At 44.1% G+C, this 14,385-nt stretch overlaps 1 protein-coding gene across 1 annotated transcript; it reads right to left on the bottom strand.

The window, feature by feature from the left end:
* Window positions 1–2,970: 2,970 nt before the first annotated feature.
* On the bottom strand, window positions 2,971–12,924 carry GPRC5D (G protein-coupled receptor class C group 5 member D; the record flags this gene model as incomplete). The annotated part of the gene is made up of 3 exons (XM_080914894.1): window positions 2,971–3,006; window positions 4,506–4,573; window positions 12,030–12,924. 3 exons carry the CDS (start codon window positions 12,922–12,924, stop codon window positions 2,971–2,973), a joined length of 999 nt encoding a protein of 332 aa, XP_080771020.1.
* Between the last annotated feature and the right edge of the window lie 1,461 nt (window positions 12,925–14,385).

The following is a 14,385-nucleotide window of genomic DNA, read 5'->3' as shown; positions in this document are numbered from 1 at the left end:
ATCACTTAAATGCTGTTCTGTTTGGAGCAACCAAGCATCTTTACACCGCTGCCCATGAGAGAACTACGTGGATGTCCTTTGGATATGTCAGTTCTGAGGGATCTTATATAAAGCACAACTTAATTTTTAATATTGTATCTTTGAAGATTGGTAAACAGGATTCCTCATGAGAAACCAGAGCTGAAAATTGGGCTGGCCTATTAAGATGTTTTTAACTGCTTCAAGAAAGGGAGTTAAAGAAACTGTTTTACTGATGTGTGTGAATGCAGGTACCCACAGAGGCCAGGGGGATGGGATCCCCTTGGAGCTGGAGTTGTGAGCTGAGGTGGCCCTAGAGCTTATTCTTAAGAGGATATTGTCCCCCCAAATCTTTTTGTCTCCTTGACGAGTTTTGCTCCTGCTACATAGCTACCCTATCTCCCTATGTAATGAGAGAGAGGGAGAGAGAAACAGAGACAGAGACACAGAGAGAACAGAGACAGAGGAGAGAGACAGAGAGATATATAGAGGTAGAGAGAGGAAAGAGAAGAGAGAGGAGAGAGACAGACAGAGAGGAGAGAGACAGAAAGAGAGAGAGAGAAGAGAGAGACAGAGAGAGAGAGAAGAGAGAGACAGAGAGAGAGAGGAGAGAGAGAGAGCACTATTCCACTGTGAAACGAGAGAATGGACCCCTAAAAGTTGTCCTCTGACTTCTATGCATGTCCCGGCACACGGTGAGTTCAAGCACATACACCCCACACACATCCCAAATGCTCGATAGTTTTAGACACACACACATGCGCTTTGTCCAGCCACTAGTGTGACATACTATCCCGGGTAAAGTCCTTTTCTCCGTATGTGAAATAAAGAAATCAAGTCCCCGGAATTCCCTCTGCTGTGTCATTTTTTTTCCCACAAGAACATGGGTCCTGCTGAAGCAATGCTGTCTGCCATGTCTCGGCTTGAGTCCTACAACTATTTCTAGTTCCTCGAAGATGCTCAGAATATGTTTGTTGCTAGGGAGCAAACTGTGGTGTACGTTGGCCCTTGAAGGGGCATTCTGGTTTGCATATATGAGCGAGAACACACACACACACACACACACACACACACACACACACACACACACACACACACGCACACACGCGCACACACACACATGCACACACAGCCTTTGTTATTTTTCACTGTGCTGTTACATAGACTCTCAACACTCACAGGTCCGAAATCTGTCATTTGGCTCTCAGAGGGGATGCACCTAGGTTGCTCATGCAGAGACAGAAGCAGGGAGCGGCCTCCTAGAGAGGAAAGACTGGCCCAGGGGGCAGGAAAGCTGACCACTGTTTATGACTACTGAGTAGCCATCCTATTTCTTGACTTATGCTTCCTGTTCTGCAAGGTTAGGGGCTGTATTGGACCCCCAAGGATACTTTGGACTCTGACTTTGGTCCTGTTGTGCCTGTAACATCTGAGAAGTCGAGGACAGATGAAGCCATTGGGTAGGTATGGTGTTTGACACCAAGGCACGACAATTAGTAAAAGACACCAGCTCATCAAAGACACCGAGGTAGGCAGACTGCCTTTCATGGGCACTGCTTGATACCCTTTATGAGCATCAGCTGTTAATGGCACATGAAAGCAAGTCTGTCTGCTGCCCTATTACCTCTGGCTGTCTCATTGTAGCAACACTGTGGGATGTCACCTGCTGGGCGGTCCATGGGAATGTCTGTGTTATAGACATGTTGTGGATGAGGATTCTGCTACTATTTTATAGATGATTCTAAGTCCATCATAATTTGACCCTCTTTCCTTCTCCCTCCCTCCTTCCCTCCTTCTCTCTCTCCCTCCTCTCCTTCCTTCCTCCCTTCCTTGAGCCAGGGTCCCACTATGTAGCCCTGGCTGGAACTCCCTATGTAGAACAGGCAAGCTTCAAATTCTACACCCAGCTCTCTTTAATAGAAATTACATTTATTTATTTGTGTGTACATGTGTGTGGGTGGGTATATGGGTGTAAGCCCCAGTAAGTGTGTGGACTTGGTTTTTTCCTTCCACTGTGTGGGTCCCTGGGGGGTATTGAACTTGGCAGCAAGTGTCCTTACCTGCTGAACGATCTCTCCCACCTGCTGCCTGCTCTCCACCCATTCCTTCCTCTGTCTCTCCTCCCTTCATCCCTCCATCTGTCCATCTTCCCCATCCCTCCTTCCTTCTCTCCCCTTCCACTCCTCCTTCCCTCTCTCCCCTCCATCCTTCCAGCTGTCCATCTTCCCCCTCCCTCCTTCCCTCCCTTCCCTCCCTTCCTCTCTCTCCCCTTCTTTCACTGATTCCTTTTTTCTTTTAGATTGTTTTGACAGTGCTAATGATTGGCCCCAAGGCATTGTGCATGCCAGACACGTGCTTCTCCCACCGCACCAGCCCCTCACCTCTCAAAGGTTTCTTCATGAAAGGTGACCAAACACTTTCCTCCCATTAGGATGCCATCCTGAATACAAAGCCGCCCAGAAAATGACACACATTGTCAGGAGGTGCAGATATGGAGACTCTCTTTCCATTTTTTGACAGTTAGAAAATGGTGTAGAGATAAAAAAAAGCAAATAGAATGTCTCTTCAAAAAATCCAGAATGAGGCCAGCAAGATGGCTTAGTGGGTAAAGGGACCTGCCGCCAAGCCCGGTGACCTGAGTTTATATGTGTGTGTCTGATATAGTTAAATAGTTACATAGTATGTAGTTAAATAAATACACGCAGAAAACACAGTACGTAGGGTAGCAACAAGATTCTAATTGTGCAGGACATGTCGGTCTTCAGAAGCTGGGTCCAGAAGAGTGGAAAGGGTAAGGAAACAGAGGGGAAGGGACAGGATGGGCGTTTCATTGACAGTGTGTCCAGTTCCCCAGGGCCCTTCAGGGCTGTGCTGAGCAGGACTGTCTTCAATGTTGTCCCTGTGCTGTTTCAGGTGGTATAGTCCTGCATCTTGCTATGGGCTTAGCGTAACTCATGGGATGAGATACTCCTGGCTGGGATCAACAGTCTGGAAAGGAAAGATAGGATGCTGTTAGCAACTTTCCAAGTCAAATACTTTACTATTCAATTTTTTGTTAGTTTAAAAAAAAACTACCAAATTGTTCTAGTTTTATTCCTATTGCTGGGATTAAAATATTCTCAAAAAAGCAACTTTGGTGGTAAAAGGTTTATTTTAGCTTATTCTGGTCAAATCATATCCAAAGGTTAAAGGCAGAGAGAAATGAATGTATGTTCATTGCTTGTTAACTTGTGCTCAGTTTTATTTCTCATCTTGTATGACCTAGGACCTCATGCCTAGGGAATGGTGCTGCCCACAGTGGGCTGGATCTTCTCACCCTACATTAAGTACACTCCTCTACAGATAGAACCATAAGCCGAACTATCCCTTCTTGAGGTTATTTCCCAGGTGATTCTAGGCTGTGTAAAGTTGACAGTGGGAACTGTCACAAAAACATATATATATATATATAGACATGCAGTAGCTGTGAAGGCAGGAGAACCATCATATATATATATATATATATATATACCATGTTCTACTGTTGGTCATTAGTAAGACTTTTCTTTTTTTCTTTTTGCAAGGAAGGTCAAGGCCATAGCTGATTCCTAGAATTTGAAGGGCATGCAGGACACTCTTTAACTATTTGCAGGAATGGCTAAAAACATTTTTTCTTCTCATGTACAAAAGTTCCTCATCCCTACCGGAACTCTCCTCTGCCAGGGATAATTACCGAAAATGACAGGTCACTATGTCCTGGTCTAAGTGCCATTCAGGGGGACACCAATTCTCAGTTGTAGATGGGAGGGCAGAGCTTAGCCAGTTGTCTCAGAAAGTTTAGTGAACAGGTAACCGAAGAGTATTTTTACTCTGGGATTTGGGTGCTTGTGATCCCCACAAAGAGGTCCCCATCCCCGTGGTAATTCTGGGCTTTCCGGATCTGACTGTGTTTGAGCCATCACAATTCAGCGTGTCCAGTGTGATGTGTGATGTCTAATCTACTCAGGAGCACCTCCTCTACTTTTGCCTCAAAGGATTAAAATTGGTTCATCCATCTGGACTTCCAGATGCTGACGAGACCCAGCCGGGTTCACAGGATGGCCTGGGCTGCTAGGGGTAGACAGTGGTTCACAGGGGAACCTAAGACTAAGACTTAGAGAGAGCAGGGGGTGGATTTAGATCGCTTATACTGCAAACAGACTCAACATTCATGCATACTTGCAGTCTTGCACTGACACAAGGGCTATCCAGCCTCCTCCATGTCACACAGACCTTCTGTATGACTCGGTCTTTCTTGGGAAGATACAGTGGAAGTGGTGGAGGGACGGGAGAGTCACTGGGTTTAAACTAGGCTCGAAGGGGCCTCTCCTATGTTATCTTCATGTGGCTTGAGTCTATCCTGCCTGTCCTCCCTTGGGCCAGAAAAGTCATTGAACATAGAGCCAGGAGACTAAGGGGGGGGGGATGCTTGCCATGTTCTCCTAGGTGAATGAGTGGAGCACATTTACCTGCAGCTGAATGGGAGTACCATGTGGAGTTAGTACTACATCCTCCTGAGCTCCATCACTGTCTCGGGCTGAAAGGGAAGGGCCACGTTAGTGCTGGAGGGTTACCATGACTACGAGGAGGCTCGGTGGCTTGCGGAGAGGCTCTTGAGGCTTTAAAAGCACTACTTGGTTGTGGCGGCTACTAAAAGAAAGAACCCAGTGGGTTCATTCATTCATTCATCCATTCATCCCCTCCTCTGGTATTTTGAGACAAAGTACCATGAGGCCTGGGCTGTCTTCAAACTCACTACATGGCTGAATCTAACTTTGAACTCCTGATACTCCTTCTGGCCCTCAAATACTGAGATTGCAGGTATGCGCCAATGTATCCAGCACTTGAAAATTTTGACTTAAAATAATCTTTTTAAATTTTATGATGAGGGTTGCATAAGGATAGAGCATATGTTTTCAGGAGAAGCACATGGACATGAAGTAGCTGTGAAGGCAGGAGAACCATCATTCATTTCCAGAAAAAAAGGTCCCAGCCTTGGGCTGAAATGGCCATTGTCTTGGCATTAACAGTGGTCACTGAGGTCATCATATACTCTCAACATTGCCTGAAGGCTGACTTCTCTACAACACTGGATTCCTTTTCATGATTGTTGTTTGAGAAGGGGCCTACTCTATAGCCCAGGTTGGTTTAGAATTCCCTGTGTAATCTAGACTGGTCTCAGAGTTATGGTGATCCTGGTGCCTCAGCCTCTTGAGTGTTTGGTTTACAAGAGTGTCACATACACAGCTCAACTGAATCCAAATTTTAAAACTGGACCTAATAAATAATAAAAAAAATATTTCTAGAGTTTGTCTTACATTGGAAGGCCCTGAGTTTGATTCCCAGTACCACAAAGATGGGCACCTAAGGGACATACATGAACACACACACACACACACACACACACACACACACACACACAGAGAGAGAGAGAGAGAGAGAGAGAGAGAGAGAGAGAGAGAGAGAGAGCCCTAACCTCTATGTGTCTCTGGCCAAACACTTGCTTCACACACGTTCATGTTTGGGTGGTCACAGGCACAGCTGTGTCATTAGTGGTCATACTTTAGAGGTGGCAGGGCTGGGATGGTTAGACCCTAGAGAAGGTCAGCTTGATACCCCATCTGTGTTACACACTCCCCTTTTCCTTGTTTTACACTTGTCCTCTTTCCCTGTGTGCCAAGTTCTTTAACTTTTCCTTCCTGTTGCTTCCTGGTGGAAATAAAAGGGAAATCTTGATGCTCATAACAGCAAGTAACTTCTTGAGGGTCTACAGTCGGTGTCTGTGCAGAGTCCTTGGGTTGGGACAAGGAAAGAGTGTGTGAGCTATACTTTGTATGTTATTGATAGTTGACAGACCCTGACAGCTTCTGCCTACTGACATTTTCTAGAGGGGGTTGAATCCTATGATGTAGGAAATACACATCTTCCCCTCAGTGTGGGAAAACTGGGTGAGTCCTTGGGACTTTGCAGCATGTTGGGACTCCTTCCCACTCACCATCTTGGTAATTTCATCCTCACATTCCCATCAGACTGGGTCAAAAAAGATAAGAGCCACCCATTTCTAGTTATTGTCCACATTTTTATTGTAAAAGTTTTGTTTCCCTAAATAAAACCCTTAACCACCTCACGGTAGGGAGTTGATCTAATTGAGTGAGACTTGGTAACTGTGTGTGGAAGAAGTAGGGGTGACATCATAATCTTCAGTTCGATATGAAGAGTCTGAGGCTTCTAGAGGTTGGGGACCTTGTTGGATAGAAAGCCATGTTTCACCAAGCCATCTCCATGGTGACATGTTTTGTTGTTTCTGCTACCTGGTTATGCTTCTGCCCTGAGTCTTTGTGGATCTCATCCTAGACTGATCTAACTTTAGACCTCTCTCTCTCTCTCTCTCTCTCTCTCTCTCTCTCTCTCTCTCTCTCTCTCCTCTTTCTGGTCTATAAATCTTTTTCTAAAAGAAGATTTTTATATTAATTTATTATGCTCTTACGTGCACACGCAAATGGATGCAGATATGTGCTGAGGCTGGGGGAGAGCATCGAGCCTTTGGTTTGAGTTATAGCTGCTTGCATGTCATTTGGTGTGGGTTCTGGGAACTGAAGCTCAGTCCCCTGCAAGAGCAGAATTTGCTCTTAAGAGCTGAGCCATCTTTCCAGATCCCACCCATAACTAAAGAGTTGAGTAGTTTTTGTTGTCTTTTTTTTTTTTATTATTGCTTTGTTTTGTTCTGTTTTTAAATGATGCTGGGTTGAACATCCCCTGCATGCTAGGCAAGCACTCTACCACTAAGCCGGATCCTCGACTCTTTTGCCATTTATTGTTTCTTTTTCATTTATTATTGTATTGTTTTGTGAGGGGTGTGTGTGAGCATGTGCTATAGCACAGGGTGGATGTCAGACGATGTAGGGTTGGTTCCTTTCTTTTACCAAGAAGGTTCTCAGAAATGAACTCAGGCTTGGCAGCAAGTGTTTTTACCCACTCCTCCATCTCAGCAGTCTTACCAGTCCCTAAATGTATCTTTAAGTTGTACATTGAGGAGAGCCATGTTAATATATATATATATAATATATACATATATATATATATATAAAATAGATTATGTTCATTTTGTTTGTTAAATTCCAAATGAAAGGCTATATAAAAACAAATTATATATGCATAAAATGTTCAAATTTAGGAAAACATATATATTTTCTTAACCAGTTTTTTTAAAACCAATTCTTTATGATAAAAAAAAAAACTGAAATTTTTTTCCTAGATTAAAAACAAACCAGACAACACACACTATACCTCGCTGTGTAACAAAAGGCCAGGATTTCTTTGTCTTACCAACTCTAAGTTAGAACTTATTCACTGGCTTTCCTCCATGTGTCCCTGTCCACTAGACTTCCAAACTTCTGGGAACTACTGCCATAAAACCTGCCAACCTGGATTTGGTCCCCAGATCCCACTATAGAAGGAGAGAAACCAACTCCTTGAAAGTTGTACACACACACACACACACACACACACACACACAATCTATCATCTATCTATCTATCTATCTATCTATCTGCCTATCTATCTATATACATATATATAAAATTTAAAACCACAAAATACAGAGCTATTGAAAAGTACTATACTCAACAAAAGTTTGTACTTCCAGGACAGCTCAAAGGGTCTGGCTTTCTTGCATCTTGCGTACTCTAATATTTATCAAGTTATTTTTGCTCGGTCCCTCATTGTTTATCTTCGTCCTAATACCTCTGAAAGTAATCACACCAGGTTTTCGTGTATCCATCCAACCACCGTAAGAAAACTTCCCAGACTCATTTGAAGACAGGTGGGTCTTGCTGTTATCAAGCCTGAGATGAACAATATTCTACTTAGTCTACAAAGGTGATCACTACAAGGGTACTGCCCTGTGCGAAGAAGAGCTGTAACTAATCTGTTTATGATCTCTGTAAATTCTTAGTGTGAACAACTGGTTAAGGGGCTGTTGATTTGGGAGGATTAGCTTTAACCGAGGAGGAGCACAATTATTCTCAGATTCACTAACTTCAAATAGAAAACAACACAGTCCACCAACCAATCAAATGGAGGAGGCATATGGTAAGATACTGTCATCCCAGATACATACAAATGAACTAGTTAAGCACAAGCATAATTTATAAATGGCTTCTTCACCCATATTTACATATTAATTACTTCATTTGTATACACACACTCTTTGGCACTGTTCTTGGGTATCTTTGCGATAATGTTCCCAGTGCCTAACAATATGTTGAGTTTGGGAAATTTGAATCAGATGTTGTGAGAATATGTAGATATGTCTATGACCCAAGTGAAACTGAATATGGGCTGTATGAGTGTGGTTCAAGAACGGGGGAGACAGAACTAGGAGTGTCAAGAGTTCAAGGCTATTCTAAGCTATATGGGACTCTGCCTCAAAAACTCAAACCAAACCAAAACAAACGAAAAATAAGAGGGGTCGGTCTTAAGAAGAGCAAGTAGCTTAAAAACTCCATTAATAGATAGCCGTGTGTTTGTGTGTTAGTGTGTGTGCATATGTGTGTTCACATATGTGTTCATACATGTGTATATGTGTGTAGAGCCCTGAGGTCAACCTTGAGTTGTTCCATAGACACCATTCACCATGGCAATTTTTACATGTGCATGGTGCATTTGCACGCACACATATGCAGGGGTTAGAGGCTGACAATAAGTAACTTCCAGATCCCGCCCCACCTTACACGCTGAGGCAGGGATAACAAGGCTGCCATGTCTGCCTGACATTTCAGTGGACGCTGGTGATCGGAACTATGATTCTCACAATCATAATTCTGGGACACCTGCTTTGTGTGACATCATGTCTGGGTTTTTGTTTGTTTGTTTGGTTTTGTTTTTGTTTTAGGAGGGTCGGGTCATCGAATTCAGGTCTTCATGCTCGCATGGTAAGCACTTCACTGACTGAGCTATGTATGCGGCCCAATGGGGAGCTCTTTAGGAACACACTTAGAATACAGATAAAGCTTCCCAGCTCTGCTCAGTCCCGTAGCACGCGCCCGATAGCGTTTGCATCCCGATATTGTCGTGTTCTAGAACTAGGCCCGTAAGCTACTTCCTAGCGATTTTAAAGCCCAGCCTTTCCAAAGCCTTCCAGGAACTGGGTGAACTCTTTAATCCCTCTTGATGATCAACAAATCCTTTACCATCTCTTATTTTCCCATTTAAAAATCAAATCCTTCATGCTTTGGTTCAAGTGCTTGGTACCTCCCTCCCAACCCCCCCTTCTTTTAATTGGAGATTGGAGGGAGCAGGCCCGCCGCCCCCCACGGAGATGTCGTTATCCTTGTGAAATGCTCTGCTAATCGCCCCTGGCTCCCTTGTCTCTCAGCTGAGTAAGTCTGGTTTTATAAGCCCAGCGGTAAATCAAATAACAATGCCCATGAAAACACGGCGACAAACGGGGGGGGGGGGGGGGGGGCGTGAGTCAGAAGAGTCTCCAGGCCACTGTGTGCCTCCAGGTCCTAACAAAATGGCACGTTTTAGGTTAGCGCGGAGACAGACAGCGTGGGTCGGCGATGAGAAAGACGCATAAAACTTAAAGCTACAGCTTTACTGTCCTAACCTTTCCACACACACGGCCGACGCTAAAGCCCTCTAATCATCTCTGTGGTTTTCCGCAGAGCCTCCCCAAGTGCCCCACATGTCTCATTAGTGGATTCCAGACCTGTGTTGATGCAGGAGACGGACATATGCAGAGAACAAGGTCGCGGCTCCTCTCTCTAGCCACATGTCTGTTTAGTTAGACTTTGATTGTTAATAAACAAGATCAGCGGCCAGCGAGACTGCTTTCCAGACGCTTTCCGGGATAACGCTCGCGATTTCCCAAGGTGCTGGCTCTTGCTAGCAAGCTCTAACCCTATACTTTCTATTGCACTTAAATGACTCGATTCATGTTTTGTAAGTGCATCTTCTCTTACAGGTGACTCAAGTTCAGAGCTAGTCTCAGACCTGAATTTTTAGGCGACTTTGCCTTATCTTGGAGGGCAATTTGCAATTTTACAAAACTATACTATTTGTCCCCCCCCCCACAAAGTATCAAATGACTCTAGTAATAACTACCATCACTCTTCCTCTCTTCCTCTCTTCCTCTCTTTCTTTTTTTATGTTGACTGTTCTTGAACTCAGAGATCTGTGTTTCTCCTGGCTTCCCGCTGCCATCACCCACCTAAAGAACTGGATTTTTCTAATCTTGACTGGATAATAGTTTAGTTCTGATCAAGTTAAGAATCTAAGACTTCAGCAAGCTCTGAGACTTTCCTCCTGATACTTTGCTCTTAACAACATCTTACTACCATCTCGTGATCTTTGCGCTGGCTGTCTTGTCTCAGCTTTCCAAGGGCTGGGCTTAGGAGTTTGCACCAGTCCTGGCAACACTTGAAATTCATTTGTTTGAGACAGAGCGGTGCCCTCCCTACAACTTTAAACACATGCCCAACATTTAGGGGGGAACTTGGAGTCAAGGTCATTCATTACAAACGAGCTTTGGGATGGTATGGTACTACAAGAACTTTGTATCTGGAATTTTGTATTTTTGGGATTTCACAGCAACAGCAACAACAGCAGCAGCAACAACAACAACAACAACAACAACAGCACCTTTCATCCAGTCTTCAAGTGGGACCTATGGAAGGAAGTTTAAGAAATGGCAGACTCTGCAATCTCCATAAACCTCAAGGATCTGACAGGAAGCATCCACAGCCTAATTTTGTAGGAAGGATATATAGTGTCTATTTCCGACTGTCCATCAACTGAACTGAAAAGGATTGATAGATGCGTTTATCTGGACAGGCTTTAATCTGAATGTGTAATTAACCACAGATAGCAGATCAGAAAGTGTCCACACTTAAAAGGAAAGCTTATATTAAATCTTTTTGAGCCTGGCAAACATTATGTGTCCCATACAATATATAAAAGAGCATCTCTGTTATACAAAAGAGAGAAAATGGGAGAAATCAGTTGTCTATTAAGACGCCAAAAATTGATTTAAAGCTATGCTGAGGAGCCCATGAATAAAGTCAGATGTTTCCTAAGAGGAATTAATGAGTTTTGATACACTTCCAGATAGCTGGAATTAGCCACTGTTTCCCCCAGGTTGATGGGGACCAAGCATCTTTGGTATCATGGATAAAGCCAACCCCTAAAAGAACAGAGACAGTTGGCTTGATTTTATATATGGATAAATATGTGATCTGAAATTATCAAGAAAATGCTACATAAGCAGTTGTTTCTTGTCTTACTAATGATCACACATCTGAGCTTGTGCTTAGCATTCAGATTAAATGGTCTTTCTGGTTGCCGTTTTGTAACAGAACCTTGAAAAAATTAAAACAAACAAACAAAAAACCAGAATAGTTTGAAAAGTAGAAACCCAGAAGTTGTTGAACTCAGTGACTCTCGTGAGCAATAATTCCCACAAATGAGTTCTACATTTTATCTGGATAAGTTAACTTTCAGACTTTTAACATGTCAGTCACTTTTGCCAGGGTTTACGTTGGAGCTTGGTAAACAACAGGTCTGAACTTAGCATGGTCTGATCCATGCCACATCTAGGGCTGGTTAACGCGTTTTATTCTATTTGTTTACTTTATTGATGTTTTTGAGACATTTATGTGGCTCAAGCTGGTCTCAAACTCTGTATCACCAAGGGTGACTTTGAACACCTGAGCCTGTATCTCCTCAGCGTGTGTTACCTTACTAGCTCAGTTAACTCCTCTTAGAAGCTTCAGCAATAGTCACACCTTTTCATTGGAAACCTTCCCTTCCTTTCCTCTTGTTCTTTCCACACGAAGCCTATGTTTCAGAGGATATACTTTCCATTTGGTTCTAGAAGGCTTTTCTCTACACTTGACACGACTCACCAGGAATCTGGCCTTTGCCTTTGCGATCCCTCTAGGTTCTTGCTACCTATCTAGTTCCCTCCCTGCCCCAGGCCTTCTGAGATGTACCTCTGGTGGGTTCCTGGTTCTCCATCCTGAAGGTGCGTTGGTAGACGGGGACCTGGCAGACGTTGCCTTGTGGAGGACACTCCTGCCTACATGATCTGTAGAGGATGCTTAGCTCAGGGATAATATAGACCAGCAGGAAGACCCAAGCGTTGGTGACCAGGCCAATACAGATGACCGCGTCGTCCCAGTGGGGCTGTCGCTGGAACTGAGGGTTGCCTCTCATGAGCATGGAGATCCACACTACCCAGATGATGATGGAGATGAGTACAGTGATAAATATGAGCCTTCCGTGCTGTTTCCAGTTCTCACATGGACCACAGAAGGTGGCCTTGGAGACGAAGAATGTGAGGGCCATCAGGAAGAGGACATAGATCAGGAGACAGACAAAGTCCACATTGAGCTGATATGGCGTCATGTGCTCGAACATCAAGCCTCTGGTCATGATGAGGGTTACATACTCTATCGCAATGATGGTCTGCAACAGGCTGACACCGATAGCAATGAACAGAATCGTTGTCCAGCAGAAGGAGACTCTACCCCGGACCAGCTTCACCAGGTTGGAGGCATGAGCCAGGAGGCAGGAGAAGCAGATAGCAAAGAGAACCCCGAAGAGGAAGTAGCGAACAGGGGCAGTTTGCTGGTTGAGTTGGATGATGAAGGCAAAAGCAAGTCCGAAGAGCCCCAGCACAGCCAGCAGGAAGAGGAACTGGGTGGGAAGCACGTTCCACTGGCTGCAGTCCTGCACCTTCCGCATGAGGAACAGAAATGCCAGGAGTAGCAATATTGTAACCACTATGCCAATCACTGCCAGGGACTCCAGAACAATGCCCCACGGCCCCTCATTGTCACAGAAGAGGTAATAGTCATCCGTGGACTTCACACAGTCCTCATACATGGTGACTTATAGGTAGACCTCACGAGAATGGACGTCTGGTCTCCTGTGAGAAAAAGATGAATATAACTTGTGACTTCATATCCATCCACAAGAACGCCTATTAGCATGTGCAGGGAATGGCTTTACCAAATAGTCACCCAGACACTGGAGAGTTATGTTTTATTAGTCTCTCAACACTTATTAAACACCAACCATCCTGGGTGGGATAAAGAATAGTTTACAAAGGTAGGGATGCCAGCATCTCTGTTGTCCCCAAGTTTATCACTGGGTATCACAGGATACCAAGGAAGAAAGTGAGAAGGCTGACCTAGAACCTTCCAAACTAACTCAGTTCCATACTCTGCAAAGCAAAACCAGAATGGTCTTCACTTTGGGACTCCAGATAATTCATCTATTTTTCATATTAGAATTCCCAGAGGCCATTTGAAGGCAAACAGAATAGTCTTATCTGATGAGTGGGATTTGAGCTATGTCTGTCTCTAGAAAGTTAATTCGTTCTTGACTGGATTACCTCTAACATGAATGCTCCTCTTAAAGCAATCAGGGGACCCATGGCTCATATCCAGCCACATATGTAGCAGTGGGAAGGGAGGCCCTTGGTCCTGTGGAGACTTGATTCCCGGTGTAAGGGGGTGTTAAAACATGGAGGTGGAAATGGGGTGGTGGGTGGGGGAGCATGGGGAGGTAGGATGGGATAGGAGTTTTGCAGATGAGAAACCCCAGAAAGGAACATTTAAAATATAGATAAATAAAATAATGAATGAAAAAATCAAGCAGTCAGGCAAGCCATATTTCCCGGTAATTTTAACGACTCTCTCTTCTTTCATTTTAATCCAACTCCATCCAAAGCAAAGGGTTATTATCAAACACCTGTCATTTCTTCACCAAAAGAGTACACAAAATGCCACCTACCTTCTAGTAACTTTTACAGATATTTAGCACTAAAATCCCCGACTTTAGCCGAGGTGGCCTAGAAAAAATAACCCCACGTTTATTCTGGTAAAAATAAAACAACAACAGGTGAATAGACAAACACACAGTACCCCCATTGCATTTGAATACTCCTAGCTTTAGTCCCCTTTAGCAGGAGTGGTCATCCCAGTTTACTGCTGACACCAAGGCCCCTGGCCTGACTTACCTCCTCTGAGGCTGTGCTGGTGGAGATGCTGTGGCTGCAAATGAGTAAGGTAGAGACAGCTTCAGGTGCTTTAATCTCTCCTCAAATGGGCGGAAGACCTGCAGGACCTCACTCAGGTTCCAGAAGTGTCTATAAAAAGAACCGGAAGGACAGAAAGACACACCTAGTCCAGTTTCATGGCAACTTTTTAACCCAGATTGCTTTGGTGCGAACAATTATTTTTCATTTGCTGATGACCAGAGGTGCCTTGGCTCCAGAGAGCTATGACTTTAGGGAAATCGGCCTCCTTAAAGTATATTTCCATGTATTTAGGAAACTAGGGG

Source organism: Micromys minutus (assembly GCF_963924665.1).
Source record: "Micromys minutus genome assembly, chromosome: 3".
Taxonomy (NCBI): domain Eukaryota; kingdom Metazoa; phylum Chordata; class Mammalia; order Rodentia; family Muridae; genus Micromys; species Micromys minutus.
This window is presented reverse-complemented; position numbering and strand designations above follow the sequence as displayed.